We start from the raw sequence: 17,292 nt of genomic DNA on the forward strand, positions 1-17,292 counted from the left end.
CATTGACATTTTGACAGTGAATTTTAAAGTCACATTGTTTGAGAGCTGATGGAGGGAGACTTTGAGCAAGACAAGAAAGTGTGATCATTTCAACCCAATTTCAGCTGACATCACCATTCTGTTACTAATATCCAATGGCGTGCATGGTCTTGCCATTACTAATCTTTCTAATCATGCCCTATTTTCCCACTCAGCACATCGCCTCAAAAATACTATTCTACTTGTGACACCAAGAGCCAAGAAGAAATCCAAAGGCTCTAGAGCTTTCTCTATTTGGGCTGAGTGCTGTGGAATGCCCTGTTCTCTGAGACAAGATCTGCAGGTTATGAATAGGTTATGACTTATGCTGATTTCATACTTTTGGTTTCCTGTCCGCTCCTGCTAATTGACATGTCGTCTGGGAGAAGGACAAACCAGGATTAGTCAATGGACCTGAGGCATGTCATCACTGCATTGACCGGTTTACTAAAATGGGAAGCTGCGTAGTTGCTTTGACTTCTTGCACGATTTCAGTTATTGTTGATGTTTGTTGTTGATGTTGAATATTTTTTGTCTATTGGTGCTTAAGAGACAACCATTGCAGCCCTGTCATGATGAGGGGGTGTTACCTCAATTGTGGCCCTTTGTCAAGGTTTGTGATTTTTCTTGTGTTGGGTTTTATTTTAGTTTGTTTTTGCCCGCATACAGGTTTCAGATCAGGTAATGTTGTACTTGTGGCTTGAGCATCCCCTTAAGACTCTGTGACTTAAATTGATTTTCATCTTACCATTTTACTTTTGTTTGAAAAGCATGAACTATTGGAAAATGCAAAATAAGAAGTTAGACAATAGTTACACTAGGTATGTGTATAGTTTTAAAAGATCCAGATTAAGTAGCCGTCTGTATTGTTGTTGGCTACTTCTGCGGAAGGACACTATTGTTTGTGTAGTCCCATAAAAAATCATAAACCTGTTTTTATACAATACTTAAATTGGTTAAGAAAAACATGGAATCATTTGGTTACTCAACCATAGCACATTTCCTTTTTATGCAAGTATTATCCCCGATTGAAGTTGCTCTCATTTCTTTTATAAAACCTACAGCACTTACAGTACGAGCTACTTCAATCAATTATGATATTACTTTACATCATTTACTTCATATAACTGATGATTGAATTTCAACATACTGAAATGAGAATAATGCAACATCTTAATATTTGTTCTTTTCTACAAATGAGACAGCACAAGAGTGAGGATGTGAGTTGAAATGTAAGTGTTGAGTTCAGATATACAGGGTGAGGCTGAAAATTGGAGGAGGGAAGTGGGGCTGTCATTTCATCTATCCTCTCACCATGAAGTGTGTGCAGCTGGGCAGGGGGAATCCACCCAAGGCCTGTTTAGCTAGGAAAACTTGCAAGTTTTCGCGCACATATGGATGCAAACATACACACAGTCAGAGTCCTGGCCTTCTCATCTATAGTCCAGCCAACTATGATCTCAAAACACACCCAAACTCACAAGAATTGCTCTACTTTTGGAAAATCTTTCCCAAACTTTTTGAAAAATTGCTCCTAAACTCTCAAAACAGTTTAAGTAAACATGACATGCTAACATACCTGTCAACCTCAGCCAATTGCTCTCCTATTAACAAACGCAATGGCCCTTATTAAGTGAGAATAAATATAACGTGGCATATATTCGTGTAAACAAGTTTAATTTATTTACCAAATAAACAACACAAACATTTTTAGCACCTTCTTTCCTTCCTGTCCGTCCCTTTCTTTCTTTCTTTCTTTCTTTCTTTCTTTCTTTCTTTCTTTCTTTCTTTCTTTCTTTCTTTCTTTCTTTCTTTCTTTCTTTCTTTCTTTCTTTCTTTCTTTCTTTCTTTCTTTCTTTCTTTCTTTCTTTCTTTCTTTCTTTCCCCACTTTAAGTACATTTGGTGGTGCTTAATATACTTAGCAGCGCAGGGTTCATTCATTAGCAATCTATGACAACCTTGTTGTTTTCTACCAATTTGGATTAGATCCAAACTGAGTGAAATGAGATCGGCCTTTTTTAAAATGTTTCCGCCGTACAAAAAATGTTATATGCCGTACACAATTCGAAATGATAAAAAAAACAACTATAAAAACACGGAAAACGTAAAAATTGACAGGTACCGGTAACTGTATGTGCTACATGTCAGAGCTTTTAATAAATGTGTACATATTAAGAACACAATAAAATGATCAGCCTCCTCAAGGATGTGTGCACTGTATTGTATGCACAACAACAACCTTGCCAAGCAGGAAGTGGGTCCAAAAATGTCTTTGGATTATTTCCAAACACCACAAAAACCTTTGAAAAGACTTCTGCACTCATTCTTTGTCAATGTCAACTACTCCTACACTTTGTTGGCAGGGTTCCTAATATTTTGGAGAGCTCATTTACAATAGCTAAGTGAGCATAGCCTAGAGAATGTAGTTAATATGTTATTACTGGCCCCAACCCTTGTTCGGATAAGCGTTTAAGGAAATGGATGGATGCCGTTTCTGTATTTTTTTGGAATGTCAGTCTGTGTTTCATATATACAAGCTGTACTGGTGAAAAAACAAAACTATAAAGAATACAAATAAATACCAACCTAAAGTTACTCCCTTAATTCATTTTTATCTTTTAGAATGTGCAGCATTTTCTGGAACACGCGCAAACTTTTTGTCACACACCAAGAAAAAGTCCCTTTTATCAATCAGAGGGCCTGCCAGCCCTAAAAAATATGCCAAAATTTGCAGCGAACATTTTCTATAACAGGATTTCTGCAACTTAAGGCAAGCTAAATTTAAGACTTTTTTAAAGGCCGTTTGACATGAAATCTAAGACCAAGCCGACAAAAAAACTCACAATTGAAACAAAACAAAAAAAAACACGAATATTCTTTGCACACAATACATCATGCCTTGTACACATTAGCTGGCACAGCTTTGGCCATGGTGCATCTGTAGCTGAAAGTGTCTGATGTCTGCTGTGGATAAAAGCATTGGCCTATTCAAAATTACCATCAATGGTAGACAATTTGAGCAGCCTTCTGTTACAGTTAATTTGAGATTTGATGTCAGCCTTGATGAACCATATTAGCATATTAGAAATACTGTGAAGGCAATGCGCTCTCTAGACCAGACTGCACTATTTAAGATGGTAAACGCTATAGATGAGATTTGCACGAGATTAATTTGATCTCCGAGCTATATGTACTCAAGAAAAGAGCAATATATGGCTCGCTAGCCATAGGTTCCCGATCCCTGTTATAAAACAACAACAAAAATCCAAGTATAAGTCAAATAGCTTAACAATAAACAAAAATACTTAATAAGTATGCTATACACCTGCAAATATGTAAGATACTTTTTTAGAAAAAAGCAAAGAAAAGAAGAAATATCAGAAGAGAATGCAAACACTTGTCTAATCGAAAGGACCTTGAGCATTTTCAGTGTTTTTATCCTTTGGCAAACGATTACCTTTTTTGTTTTACTTGCAATAAAAGGAGAAGAGCTCCAATTTTGTGATACTTTTATATTGTAATGACAACAAAGGCCATTCATTCATTTATTAATTCATGCATCAAAATACGTTCTTGAGTCCGCCTCTGTCGGAGCAAAGTGCCCCAACAAGTTCAGCACCGGACCTAAAAGACATTGCACAATAAAATATGTCTCGAGTCACCCTCTGCTGGATTAAAGTGGTATGACAAGCATGTGCTCTCACCATGACAACAAATTTAATGCACTCTTATTTGCATTAATTTAACGTGCTGAGTGGTGCACAAATTGCACGACAAAACAAATCGATGATTGAATTTGTTGCAGACGCTTTTAAAAATCAATTTGATTAATTTTTATCGGCTCAATGTTGAAGCCCTAAACCTGTCCGAATTTCGACATTTGCAAACTTTGGCTGTCCTCACTCTGGTTGAAAACATTGTATTGCTTCATGATGGTGAGTTGCAAAACTTTTTAGAGTTGAGAATGAGAAAGTGAATATTAGTAATGACAGAATTGTTGGGCTCATCACAAAGTGTACCCACCAATATTGTGTCTGATCAGTCTATGTGTTTTTTGTTTTTTTAACTGTCCCATTAGTTCTTTCCAACAAAACAAACAAAGATCAACACAAGACATACAAAAATGAACTTATCTTTCTATGGTGGTTTGCACTTCACCCGAACAGATATAATCAAACCAGTGAGGCATCCAAAGACTGTGCGTGCTCATGTGATGCCACTTTTAAGCTAAAACTGTCACTGCCAGTCTAAGTTAACACAATACTTAGGAATGTTTGATTCCACCAATTGAGTGCATGCGATCATCAGCCATGCGGCCAAGAACAAATTCCAGTTGAAATCACATTTGTGAGCAACAAAGAAAATATTGAAGAACCAGTCTGCATTTTTGGGTGACTGAGTCTTGCTTTCTGCTGTGGCCAGATGGTAAGGTTCCTGTTAGAGGAGAAACTTGTCTCCCGTCCCAAGCTGACTCCAACGTATGGTCAAGTCATGTGTGAGTGGCTGTGCACTCACTAACATAATACAATCTAGATTTAATGGGACCCAGCTCTGTTCCAAGAATGCAAATTGTGTGAGGCTAAATGTGTTCATGCTTGACTGTCCACCAGTACTTCATTGATTCAGTTGTTAAGGAAATGCCTTTGAAAGTGACTTAAATGAAGCCAAAACACTAATAGATCTATTGCCTGTCAAGAAGAAAACATGAACTCATTTGAAGTGTGATTATGGATAAGTCACAAAATGACTATTGTGTCTTTAAAATATTACAAAATGTCAGCACAATCCTTTGACTATCTCAAACTCACCGATGAGTTATTTCGCTAAATGAAGCAACTAAACACATATTGTTCAGTAACCAGCATGCAGGCAAAAATCTTTATGACGTATTTAGTACGGGTGGTTGATATTGAAAATGTTGGGATTGATCCAATCTAAGTAAATACAGGGTAGTATTGATCGCTATTGATTCAATACTGATACTTTCTGCATAAAATTGTCATGGTTATTGAATAATGGAACCCTTCCCCCTTAAGTTAGTATATGTTTTCAATATACACAGCGTAAATATTTCAGCACCAAAAATGTTTCATTTTTATTAAATAACTGTATTGCAAACTTTAAAAATATTTAAAAGATATTAATAGAAATATTTGTATCACAACTGTTTCTGAACAAAAGCCAAAAGAGTCAGACCACTAAAGCGGCAATGTAACGAAAATACAAATATCGACAAGACAACTTAAGTACCGCCTTTTAAACAATGTTTAGAAATTAAGTCAGCGGTATAAATAAAGTATCAACTGTCTCTAACTGGCTTTGTTGCCATAGTGACAACCGATTTGCAGCTTGTTGCTCTCTGCAGGGTGAGCTTTTTCCATGTGTTTATTTCAATTTTTGGTGTTGCCACAGTAGTAGATCAATTCAACACACAAATGACACATAGCATTGTATTTTTCTGCAGTTGGAAATCAAAGGTCCGCACTGCGCTGGACTTCCAATCTGTTTCCGTCATTTTTGGGGAAAGGTGCTGAAACTCAAGCATGAAGTGGCAGAGGGCACTGGGTGAGAGAGAAGGGCTGAACTCTCTACACAGAGAAGCGGTGTTTAGAGGAAATTAATGGAGGAGCAAAGTATCAATCCCAGGACATATTCTCAATCCCAGGACAATAGTATCAATTCGATCCAAGTACTTGCTTAGCAGTGATTGTATCGATATTTGGATTGATCTGCCACCCAGTATTTTGTACCAACTCAAAGTTATCAAAATTGTAATCGATTCCACAAAAATAGTAGAAATCGTCTTGATTCTTACATTAGGTTTCCAGATTGTCAAAGCCCAGTGTGAAATACTTGCTTAACTTGCTTAACCTTTGAATGGGCCAGCGGGCTCACCAGGCTTTTGTCAGCCCTGCCTGTTGAAATGAAATGAAATGATCTGCATTTATATAGCGCTTTTCAAGTCAATGACCTCCCAAAGCGCTTTACAATGTGCTCCACATTTCCCAATAGCGGCCTTGTATTGCAGCCATGTAAGACGCTAACCTGCTTATTGGGGGTATTAGGGGTTCAGTGTCTTACCCAAAGACACTTCGACATGTAACACGGACAAGCCGGGATTCGAACTGGGATCCCTTGATCCCAAGACAAGCGCTCTACCTCCTGAGCTATTGCTACTAAAACATGTGATTCACTATGACCGTGGAATATGTCCTCAAATGGCATATTTTAATGTACAATCTTTATGTTAACAAATGGCAGAGTAAAGCTCAAAATAAGGACAAAATAAAACAGTCAGCTATGTCCCTCAGAAGCATGCGCCTTCAAAGCACTTCATAGGCAGAAACTGAAATTAGCTAATAGTTTGAGATTAATTAGCCTAAAGACATAAATACTTTAAGTCATAAAATGTCTCCTTAAGCTGCTGCTCTATACACGCAGGTGTTGCCTCTGTTTGAGTCAAGATTAAAGCATGTATTTCAAAATAAGAGTCAGCCTAAACAAATCGCCTTACATATTTATCCACTGTATTGCCATAACTCAACTCAAATGTAAAAAATAATTAGCAGCTCCCAGTACTTCTGAAAACTCTTGTGTTCCATGAAGCATGTCAAAAAAAAACAACTATACTTCAATTCAGTGATATGAGTCCCGAGCAGGCGGCACGGCGGCCGGGTAGTTTAAAAGTCCCAGGTTAAATCGGAGCTTGCATGTTTTCCCCATGCCTGCATGGGTTTCCTCCGGTTTACTCTCACATTCCAAAAACATGCGTTTCAGGGTGAATGGTAACTGAAAATTGTCATTTAATTGTACATTGAATGTTTTTAAACAGAACATTGAGTTGAATTTTGGTGTTTGAAAAGTTTTATATGTATATTTTCGGATTTGGATCAAGATGACATTGCGCATTAAAATACGATCTCGGAGCGCCCTCTGCCAGACCAAGGTGCTACTACAAATTCGTCACTGGATCAAGTGAAAATTCACTGCACTCTCTTATTAAATTACTGTGCTGAGCGCTGCATGAATCGCGCAACACAAGGAATCGTGAGGAAATTGGTTTCCCACGCTTTCAATAATCGATTTGAATCTATTTTATTGATTCATTGTTGCAGCCCTTCTTTCTTTCGTGCACTGAACCATGTGAGGCATACGCCTATGTGATGTGAGCCAATCGAAGTGCAAGACTTCACTCTGGGCAATGCAGATTGGAATGTGATGACCGAGTGTGTTCGACATTCCACTTTTTAGGTTGATTCATTTATTAATTCGTTCAATACAAAACATACACCAGAAACAGAAGGAAATCTTATGGTTATAGAGACTTGTGGTCTGGATAATGATAATGATGATAATAACATGAATAATACAATAATAATAATAATAATAATATATTTGAGCTAAAAGGGAGCAGCTCGTTTTACAGTTCCTTTCCAATTAGTTTATCTCAATAAAGCATCTTTTTCGACTGCAGGCATGAATGTAGGTCAGTGGTGAGAAGGGTATAGAGGAGATACGTTCCAGTACACTGAGGATTTCTTTAGTACACTTTCGTGTGTAGTTCTTGATGTAGGGATTCTATGAACTGATAAATCTTGGCAATAAGCATCGTTCTAGTTTGTTTACCATCTAATCTAGGTATCCTGGTGTATGGGCTGCAGTTGACTCATCCACCCTGATCGGCGAGAAACACAGACATTTGGTTTGATTCATCCTTTGCTGTATCTTCCATGAGTGGTGATGCTTGCTTTTAACATAACAGTTGTACGGCCCAACAGGCAGCTACTCCTGCCCACACGAACTACACTGATTTGAATTCAAACGCACAGCCACCAACACCTCGTTCACTGTCTGCAAAACCTCATGAACCCTCCCACCTCCCACCATTTTCTACTTTAAAACCGTGAATTTCTCCAAAAGGTGAGAAAGGTTCATGCCTGCGACTGACATTAAAGCTACCCACTCGGACAAAGCAACAAAGAGAAAGGCTTACTGTATAATGTCATTCATGGTTTGGCTGAAAAACATGCAACTTCAGAGCGAACTGTCTAATTCGTTCAAAGCTAAACCACTTCACTGAACTCTTTGTGTAACCTTGTGAAAATAATGGGCGTCCAGCCTAACCGCATCAAAATTATGACAAAGAATGAATTCACTTTTTGTGCATATTGAACCAATTTTTGGACTGAATTATGTTTTATGTGGCCACAAATTACTATTTTATGTGCAAGTTGAATATGTTGTGCCATCACTTCTTTTCCCAATGTCATATCTGGTTCACTGTAAATCTGATCTCTTGGAAAGCAAGCCAAATGGGACACTTATTCATTCACAAATAGACAAGACAATTAAACCATATACAAAGCACATGCTTCTTTAAGGTGTTTCAGATTTCTACTCCCTTTTAACATTGAGTGTTTCAACGTTCTAAGATTCCTTGACAGCCCTCTTAGAATAATGGTAATGAAAATTTAAAACTTTTGGACCGCCAGAGAATGATGGAATACATGCAAGAGCGTTGTGTGCTTAGGATTGGAAAAAAAATGTAATTGTATTCTGTTACAGTTAGAGAATGAAAGACAGGTACATTTACATAAAATGAGGATTGTTTGCAATTTACAGTTTTGTTTAAAAGTATATTACTTACACCTAAAGCGCCGATGGAAAAATTGTGTCTATCATCATTTCAATCACTTACATCAGCAAGACAAAGAGAATTGAGATTCACACACACGCAGCATAGTAGTTTCCACATATGTTGCGCAGAATTTACAATTCATCCACCACTGCATGATTGTCACACTGTGTTGCAGGTAAAAGCACTTTTCTTTGTGTCTGTATTTTATTTCTCCTTCAATGTAGCACTCATTTTGGCCAATGCACATATGACAAAGCCTGTAATTTTGTGAGGTTGCTTAAGAGTGTCTGTATCGGGTAGCGCAGTTGCGTGCTAGTGATGCATTAAGGGACATTTAGTACATTTTATTGATTATCTTCTTTTTATTTTGCAGTTTATTGTTGTTTAGATTAAGAAACACAGGACACAATAGCTTGTTGGAAATTCAAAACGTGAACAATTGGTGTGTTTAAAACAATTTTGGGTTCTTAATGTGCTCTTAATGTGAACTAAAACACAGCATGTCTTGTCTGCCATATAAAAGAGAAAGCTTTCTTTTTGGTTGATAAACTATAAAACATGGTTAAAATGTGAGCACCTTTTTGTGGCAATACAAAAAAACTACCCAAACTTGGTTTCCTTCAATTCCGGACATTGCTTTAAAGTTAGATTTTTTATTGTGTTCACCTTCATCCGAGTAGAGGACAGTGCTGTAGTGCCTCTTTCCGCCGTGTGTATACACACTGCACTGTATCTCTAGCACGCTAAGAACTTTGACGTTTTTATTGTTTAAAATCTCGTGCATCCATTCAATATGGTTGGTGAAAAGTGTAAAGAAGAGGCGAGACGGTTTTTTTTTTTAAATGAAAGTGGAAAAAGAAAAATTGATGCGGCTTTTTTTCCGTCCAATTTTTACCACAAAGGAGGAAGTCGCCTAACTCCTCCAAAAGTAATTTAACTTTATTTATCTTTATAGCTAAGTCAAGTCGTGTTTACTTGTGACGCCCTTAGTCACAAGGAGTCTCAAAGGGCTGCACAGACCACAGAATGTCAACACCTTATGTATGGTTTTTTCAGTACTATGCTTTATCATTCAGCCTGTTTTGTAAGGTTATAGAGCATATTATTTTATTAGAAGTTTATTTTCCAAAACAATACAGGTTATTTATACAAGCCTTAAACATACTTAAATAAAACTTAAACATACATTCCATACAAAATATAGCACTGGAGCAACTCAAGAACAAACTCAACTTACGAACGTTCGTAAGCAGGGCAGCGTCTGTATTTTGTCTTTCATTACCATATCGCGCTAAATAACATTATTGCAATATCACGGTATTCGGATTACGTTACTGATTACAATTTTCAACAGGTAACAACTATTAATGGTATCGATTTCATTTTTAAAGTAACCCTTCCAACCCAGCATGTGACGCTAGATAATTTTAAAACCAAAAAAGACACCCAATAAATACTTCACCATTTGAAAAATAACAGCATTGTCCCAGATCACTAAGTTTCCACACAGGAAAGGAACAGAAAGCAGTCCGGCATGTCAAAGTGTGTTATAGCAGATAAGACCTGTTGCTAACTCATCCGGCAAGCAGATAGCATCTTAATAGTTTCAAGCTTGAAGAAAACACTGAAGCAAACCAGAGAACAAAATGTCAACCCGACGCCTCCCAGAGGCCCCTAAAGTCTGGACTGGTTAAACGGGGCAATACTAATTAGGACAATCCAAATATTAGCTTTACAAGCTCAACACTTTGACCCCTACCGGTCATCACTGCAGCAGACCTCAAGCATGTCAGTTTTCACACGTTTGACTTTGAGACGCTGTACAGGCTTGTGTAGTTTAGAAAGCTGGCAACCAAAAAGGGATGGGAAGATTTGGGCTAACGAAAAGTAAACGATTGCTGGGATTTTAAATTCCAAAGAGCCTCTTTGCTGAAGAGATTTGGAAATCGATGGCCACTACATGACATTATTTCGCCTCATTCAGAGACACAAAGAAAATGTGACCTCAGTTTCAGAAAATCAATTCCACATCCAAAGGTTGGAGACAAAACAATTTAATTTATGGGTTAATACACCTTTTTCATGGTCAAATTCAAGCACTTTTAAATTTCCCCAGTACCATGAAAATTTTAAAAATCCAGTGTGAATAATTTATTCAGCACCGCCTCAAATGTATCTGCGATTTACATATGCTATTTTTAATCTTAAGTGTGCAAGACAAATGATTGTTAGATCTTGAGTAAATTGTGAACCGATTTGTTTTTGAAACAAATATTTCCCCATATAGGTGTTGAGACAATAGGAGAGTAACATTTTTAATTGTTCTTCCTTCTACAATTTGACACAGGAAATTGGAAATGCTGCTTGAGTTTTTTGCATGGCCCATAATAAATGTCCATGATTAAAACATAATCCTTGCTGTAATTCGGATTGCATAGTGTCCTATTTAGGTGAAACATGCACCAGTCCTCTTGGGCACGATTTGTAGGGGGCCATGATGCTTCATAAGACAATGCCATGCAAACTAATGCCAGGTGCACTTAAACACAAGAGAAAAGGTGATGCAATGTCAGCGTCATTTTTAAGCAGACTTGTTGATATACATGGCAACAATTTCAAGCATTTACAAGAACTTCGCACAAAATTCAAGCACTTTTCAATCCCTGAAAACACCACTTTAAAACTCAAGCATTTACAGGTATTTCAAGCACCTGCAGAAATCCTGTGATTTCCTTACCTTTTTCGCATTGTGCCCCGGTGAAGCCGTAGGTACAGACGCACCTGTTGGGAGCAACACACCTTCCTCCATTAAGGCAGCCGCTTTCACATACAGCTGCAAGACAACAGAAAACAGTTCGGTTTTATTGGGGGGAAGCGCAAAAGTCGGGAGAATTTTTGAGTCCCCGGCCACATTGGTTTGAAAAAATTGGGGCAGGAGGAAAATAACGATATGGATATATTTTTTGTATCAACCATTACAGTCACATATCCGATACATCGCCAATGCATGAGGGTAAAAGATCATGAAGGCGTATCCAATTTCTTATGCCATTGCTGCTATTTTGAAAAGACATACATCAATTTCAAATGTTGTTGTTTTTTTTATTGTAAACATTCCATCCACGCAAAAAAATAAAAATGACCAAAAAATGGAAACAATGGTTTTTTTTTAGAATATAATCGACAATATGCGTTTATAAATATATAAAGTGCAGGCATCTATCCGGACATTTTATGTTTAATTTTTTTGTCTAGAAATAGACCATTGAATCAAGTTGGTTTTTAAACACTAAACACTAACTACGACTGAACACTATGCACTAAGTTGGATAATTTTCAAGTCAAGTCATGTTTATTTGCACAGCCCTTAATCACAAGGAATCTCAAAGGGCTGATAATATGCACTAAAAAACTCAAAATGCAATTGGAAAGTGTTTTGTTTTTTTGCATGAAATATCTTAATAGATAAAATAGGTCAAGTCACATTTGTTTGTATAGCCCTTAATTTCAAAATCTTTCAAAGGTCTGCAGAGGTTACAGTTACAATATCCCCTGATCTTAAACCAACATGCGGGACAGGAAAAACTCAAAACCTCAGCACGAGGAAAATAAGAAACCTTGAGTGGTAATCCCCTAAACAAATTAAAATAAATATTAAGTAAAGAAAAATGCAGCTATCTATTTAAATGTTAGGGACAGGAGAGGCCATAAATCAACACATTTTTTAACCGTTTTAACCATTTTATTGTTATATTATAATAATTTGGCCAGATGGATTCAGAAGCTATGTGGCCAATGGGCCATAGTTTGCCTACCCCTGCTTTATGCTAAATAAATCTCTGAATGAACTTTGTTATTTTTTTCAAAATGAATTGTTGGGTTTTGTCTTGGTCCCATGATGTTAAATTTGAAATGAACCAAGTGGTTTACAGCATAAATCCATTCATAGTCGAAAGTCGTTCAACTTCTTCTTTTAGAAACCAAGTTGTACAAATATTAATGAGACAAAGTAAATTTCATACGTTTAGAGGTCAAACACTTGAGAAAAATGTAATTTATGGAGTAAAATCTATCTATCCTGATTGTAAACCTAAGATTGTCATATAAACACGAAACAAACAGAATAATGATGACAGGCGTTTTCAACAGAGCGTTAAAACTCAGCGCTACCATAGCAAGCAAATGGAAAAAATCGCTCCGAGAAGGAAAAAGCTTTGGTGGACTGGACCAGCGGTCTCCCACCTTTTTCAAGCTGAGAGCTACATTTTGTGACTACTAAAACCCAAAAGGCATTCAGGTTTTGTATATCTCTAGAATAACAACTTATCATGTTATTACTGTGTTGATACTGTGATATTACTATGTTATTACTAGGTTAAGTATTGGAAGTAGGGTTAATTAGACTCAACCACAAAAAAATTCACTAGAAAATCACAATGACCCAGCACTGGTGAGTTATTGTCAGAACAGGTCCGTGGGCACCTCAGCTGCCCTTAGGGGGCACCCTGAAGCCCCGGAGGCACTATGTTAGAGACCCCTGCCCTAGACTGTTGCTCATAAGTTGCCTGTTGCAATAACCCCCTGTAAACCATCCAAAAAGAACCAGCAGCAATCACAAATACAGCAGTATTGATATATACTACTGTAATTTACCAGATCACCAGTATGAGTATTACATTTTACCCAATTTAAATCTTATTTCAGTGATATTGGCTGTTTACTCGCCGATACGGCAACTTAAAATACTATAGCATCAGCATCGGAGTACACTGGTTATTTTGAGTCTAAATAGATGACAAGCAGATTTTCTTGCATAAAACTCTTGTCTTGTTTACCATCCTATGAGGGTGTGTCTTATTTGCTGTGTCACTGCCTATTAAAATTAGTGTATTTATGATTCAATAGTTTTCAACGGCACACAATCATCATAGATCTAGCCTCTTGATTTTGCTCTAAAAAAGCGCCAGATCCATGCATTTCAATTCAAAATGTACAATAAGTTTCTTCTGGAGGGAGCAAGCCCCCAAGCCTCCTGGACCAGCGGTCTCCCACCTTTTTCAAGCTGAGAGCTACAATTTGTTACTACTAAAACCCAAAAGGCATTCAGGTTTTGTATATCTCTAGAATAACAACTTATCATGTTGTTACTGTGTTGATACTGTGATATTACTATGTTATTACTAGGTTAATTATTGGAAGTAGGGTTAATTAGACTCAACCACAAAAAATTTCACTAGAAAATCACAATGAGCCAGCACTGGTGAGTTATTGTCAGAACAGGTCCGTGGGCACCTCAGCTGCCCTTAGGGGGCACCCTGAAGCCCCGGAGGCACTATGTTAGAGACCCCTGCCCTAGACTGTCCTCCTACCAGGGCTTCATCAATTCTATGTGAAACACTCATTCATACATATCAGTAGGTGGCAGAAGATTACTATGTTTTTTTTTTCTTTTTCATTATCGGCCCGTGCAGGGAACAATATCGAACTACTCTTTTTTGAGCTTGCATTGCAAAACAATTAAATCAATAATACTTATAAAGAAAAAAATATTGCACATATTCTACAGATTTTAGTTCTATTCTTTTATTTAAAAGAACTTAGGTAAAAAAATAGTTAAAACAAGATAGAAAATAGTAAAAAATATAGTTAAGTCGTAAATTACAGCAAAATTACTGAATATCCTGTAAGAATGTAACTGAGCCATGTTAACCGCACTTTATAAGCAAAACTCTATCCTTTTAAATGAGGCAACATGATAATTTAAAGCTGGTGTCTACAACTTCAAAGATTCGACTTGCTGACGCCATCTTCTGGCTGAAATCATCATTGCAGCCTCTGTCAAGCTGCTTCTGTTGCGCGTGCACGTACGTGCCTATCTTTGATGCGCTCCAATAAACTCTATTTTTTTTTCATCTTTTATAAGGTCTGAGTTTGCATTGGAATGTATTTGAACCAACCCATTTCTACTTTCACCATTTTCATCCTGGAATAAAAGAAAATAAACTCTCTACCCGACAAAATAAGAAAAGACACTTACGTTGCCCACAGTGGTTTCCCACGTAGCCTTTCTGACATAGGCAGTTGTCCTCAGCGCAAGTACCCCCATTCATACATCGAATGTTACAGTGCTGGACTGTGGACAGAAAGACATAACAATTAGAGTTGACTTGTCATTCAAATAAGACTCTGATCTATGAAATAATTGATTGTTTGCTTTTCTTTTTTTGAGAATAAACCTCTTCCGGGTGTCCGGGCGGCAGTAGCTCAGGAGGTAGAGCGATCGTTTTAGGATTAGGGGATCCCAGTTCGAATCCCGGCTTGTCCGTGTTACATGCCCAAGTGTCCTTGGGTAAGACACTGAATCCCCAATACCCCCAATAAGCAGGTTAGCGCCTTACATGGCTGCACAGATCACAGCCGCTATTGGGAAATGTGAAGCACAATGTAAAGCGCTTTGGGAAGTCATTGACTTGAAAAGCGCTATATAAATGCAGATCATTTCATTTCATTTCATTTCATTTCCTAACTATATACAGTATCTGTATATAGCCTTGCTGTCCTGCTTCTAGTATATTACAGTATGTGTTGACACCAACAAATCAACACAAAACATGTGTTGGTGAGAAACCTTTATGAGAAATATGTGTTTTTATCTGCTGAATAAAACTCTTGCACGGAGCTATACAGCACGACGACCAGCAAGTTATTTTGTGGGAGTAGTAATGTCCTGGAGTATACTAGACTTACAAGGGCAGCATAGTTGCTAATTTGCTGATTTAATTACACACTTGGAGGCAAAACGGGACACCAGTGGTGAATATTATTTGGGCTTGGCAACAAATCAGTTTTATTCAATTATACTGTGTATTTGTACAATGTGACCTCGAAATTTCTGAACAAAATAGTTTTTTTCCCAGTGACTTGGGATCTTTTGTCGGTACTATCACACAAACGCAGCTGCCCATCATTGCAGAGGTCCAGCTTGTCTCGGAAAAGCAAAATGATGCTGTACACCAAAAAAACGGACACCAAATGATGAAGGTGCTGGATCTGAGTCAGACCAGGAGGCTTCTCCTGCTACTGTTAATCATGGAAACCGGTACTATCTGTTTTATGTGGAGAGCAAATCCTTCCAACAAAAAACGGCCTGGAAGGGGATGGGCGCCGCCAGGCTGTACCTACCACTATGACCCTGACGATTAAGCGATCCGTGAAATATGTAATAAATATATCTATTACAACTGGTAGAGAAAAAATTCAAAAGAGACGGACCAAACAAAGCAGCAATTTCGTGTAAATACAAAAACTCGATAACAAAAGACAACTAAATTCAGTCCATTGCAGAATATTTTGAAAATAAAGTCAGTAGTTTGGCCCTCATGCCCAGCCTTTGGTTTTCTGCTCCAAGGAAGAAGGCCATTTGGCTCGGTTGCAATAGTAATAAAGGATTTACAGGTTTTTCTTTAGGAGCTTGTTTACATTTTTGAGTGCAGCTTGATGCTCTCCATATGGTAAGCTTTTTTCACATGTTTATGTAAATTTGTGGTATTGCCACAGTAGCGAACCACTTTATTAGTCCCCACCCAGCAGCACTTTTATTTTTTCTGTGTCATTTTAATCCAAGGTAGCGGTGGGCAGATACATCTGGCTGCTCTTTCACTTGCCCATTGCCCTCTTCTCTGCCTGACAGGCAAGCAGTATGAAGCAGGTCAGCCAGTGGCCAGGAAGGTAAAGGGGATAGAGGTGTGCCTGTCAGTCATTTACTCAGGCATCGACTCAAAGAGTAGCAGAGGGCCCTGGGCAAGAGAGGGAGAGGGAGAGAGAGAGACAGAGTGGTGCGCTATGCATAGAGATATGGCGCTTTAAGGTAAATGTGTAAAAAAAGTAAAAAAAGTGGAGAAGCGGAGTATTGATCCCCAGACATAATTATCAATCGGATCCAAATACTTGCTAAGTATCAATAATATCGGTACTTGGGTTGATCCTACCATCCCAACTGGTGAGCTGTTAGAGATAATATTTCACAGGGGGTACATAACTATAGAAAAGCCTGAAAATCACTTGTATATTCTATTGGAACTAACTTGGGTGGAATGAAATAGGCGGTCTCAACTCACCTGATTTGGATCCACAGGACGTAGCGACTTGTCCAGTGGGGCAGGTGCACATGTTGGGTCTGGAGCAGAAGCCATCTCCACAACTGCTACGGCATATGGCTGAAAAGAGCAACATACTTTTTTTTGTTCCAAGACGTTTTCAATGTGCGTAATGTATGTAACCGATGCGTCCTCTGAAGGTTTCGCGTTTCACTCGTAGAGGGCGTAGCTATGATCTCAACCTCATCAACCCTCTGAAAGTAGCTTTTCTAACGCTAATCATGCTCATGTTTTCATAGTTGCCACATGTTGCTGAGCTTTTTCTGATTTAAAAGCGCACAAGTGAATGTTTTCAAGTCAAGTCAAGTCAAGTCATTTTTATTTGTATAGCCCTTAATCACAATTAGTCTCTAAGGGCTTCACAAGTTATTACATATAAGAAGTTTAGGTTATTCGTATGCTAGTTTTCAGTTGCTTTTTTCCCCTCTATTACCATTGCTTTCTTTCTCAGACAGTTTTTGCTTTTGCTGCCTGGCCTC

The 17,292-nt window shown here is 37.9% G+C and overlaps 1 protein-coding gene across 1 annotated transcript in view; it reads right to left on the reverse strand.

Annotated features, from left to right (window-relative positions):
• fbn1 (fibrillin 1) overlaps window positions 1-17,292 on the reverse strand; it is a 91,235-nt gene that overhangs the window by 57,475 nt on the left and 16,468 nt on the right. The window contains exons 4-6 of the mRNA XM_088334322.1: window positions 16,775-16,873; window positions 14,695-14,790; window positions 11,395-11,490 (exon numbers count right to left, since the gene is read on the reverse strand). Of these exons, the coding sequence (XP_088190448.1) occupies window positions 11,395-11,490; window positions 14,695-14,790; window positions 16,775-16,873 (291 nt within the window). The remainder of the gene's footprint in view (window positions 1-11,394; window positions 11,491-14,694; window positions 14,791-16,774; window positions 16,874-17,292) is intronic.

Source organism: Urocampus carinirostris, chromosome 4, assembly GCF_059441175.1.
Source record: "Urocampus carinirostris isolate Australia breed hairy pipefish chromosome 4, RoL_Ucar_1.0, whole genome shotgun sequence".
Taxonomy (NCBI): Eukaryota; Metazoa; Chordata; class Actinopteri; order Syngnathiformes; family Syngnathidae; genus Urocampus; species Urocampus carinirostris.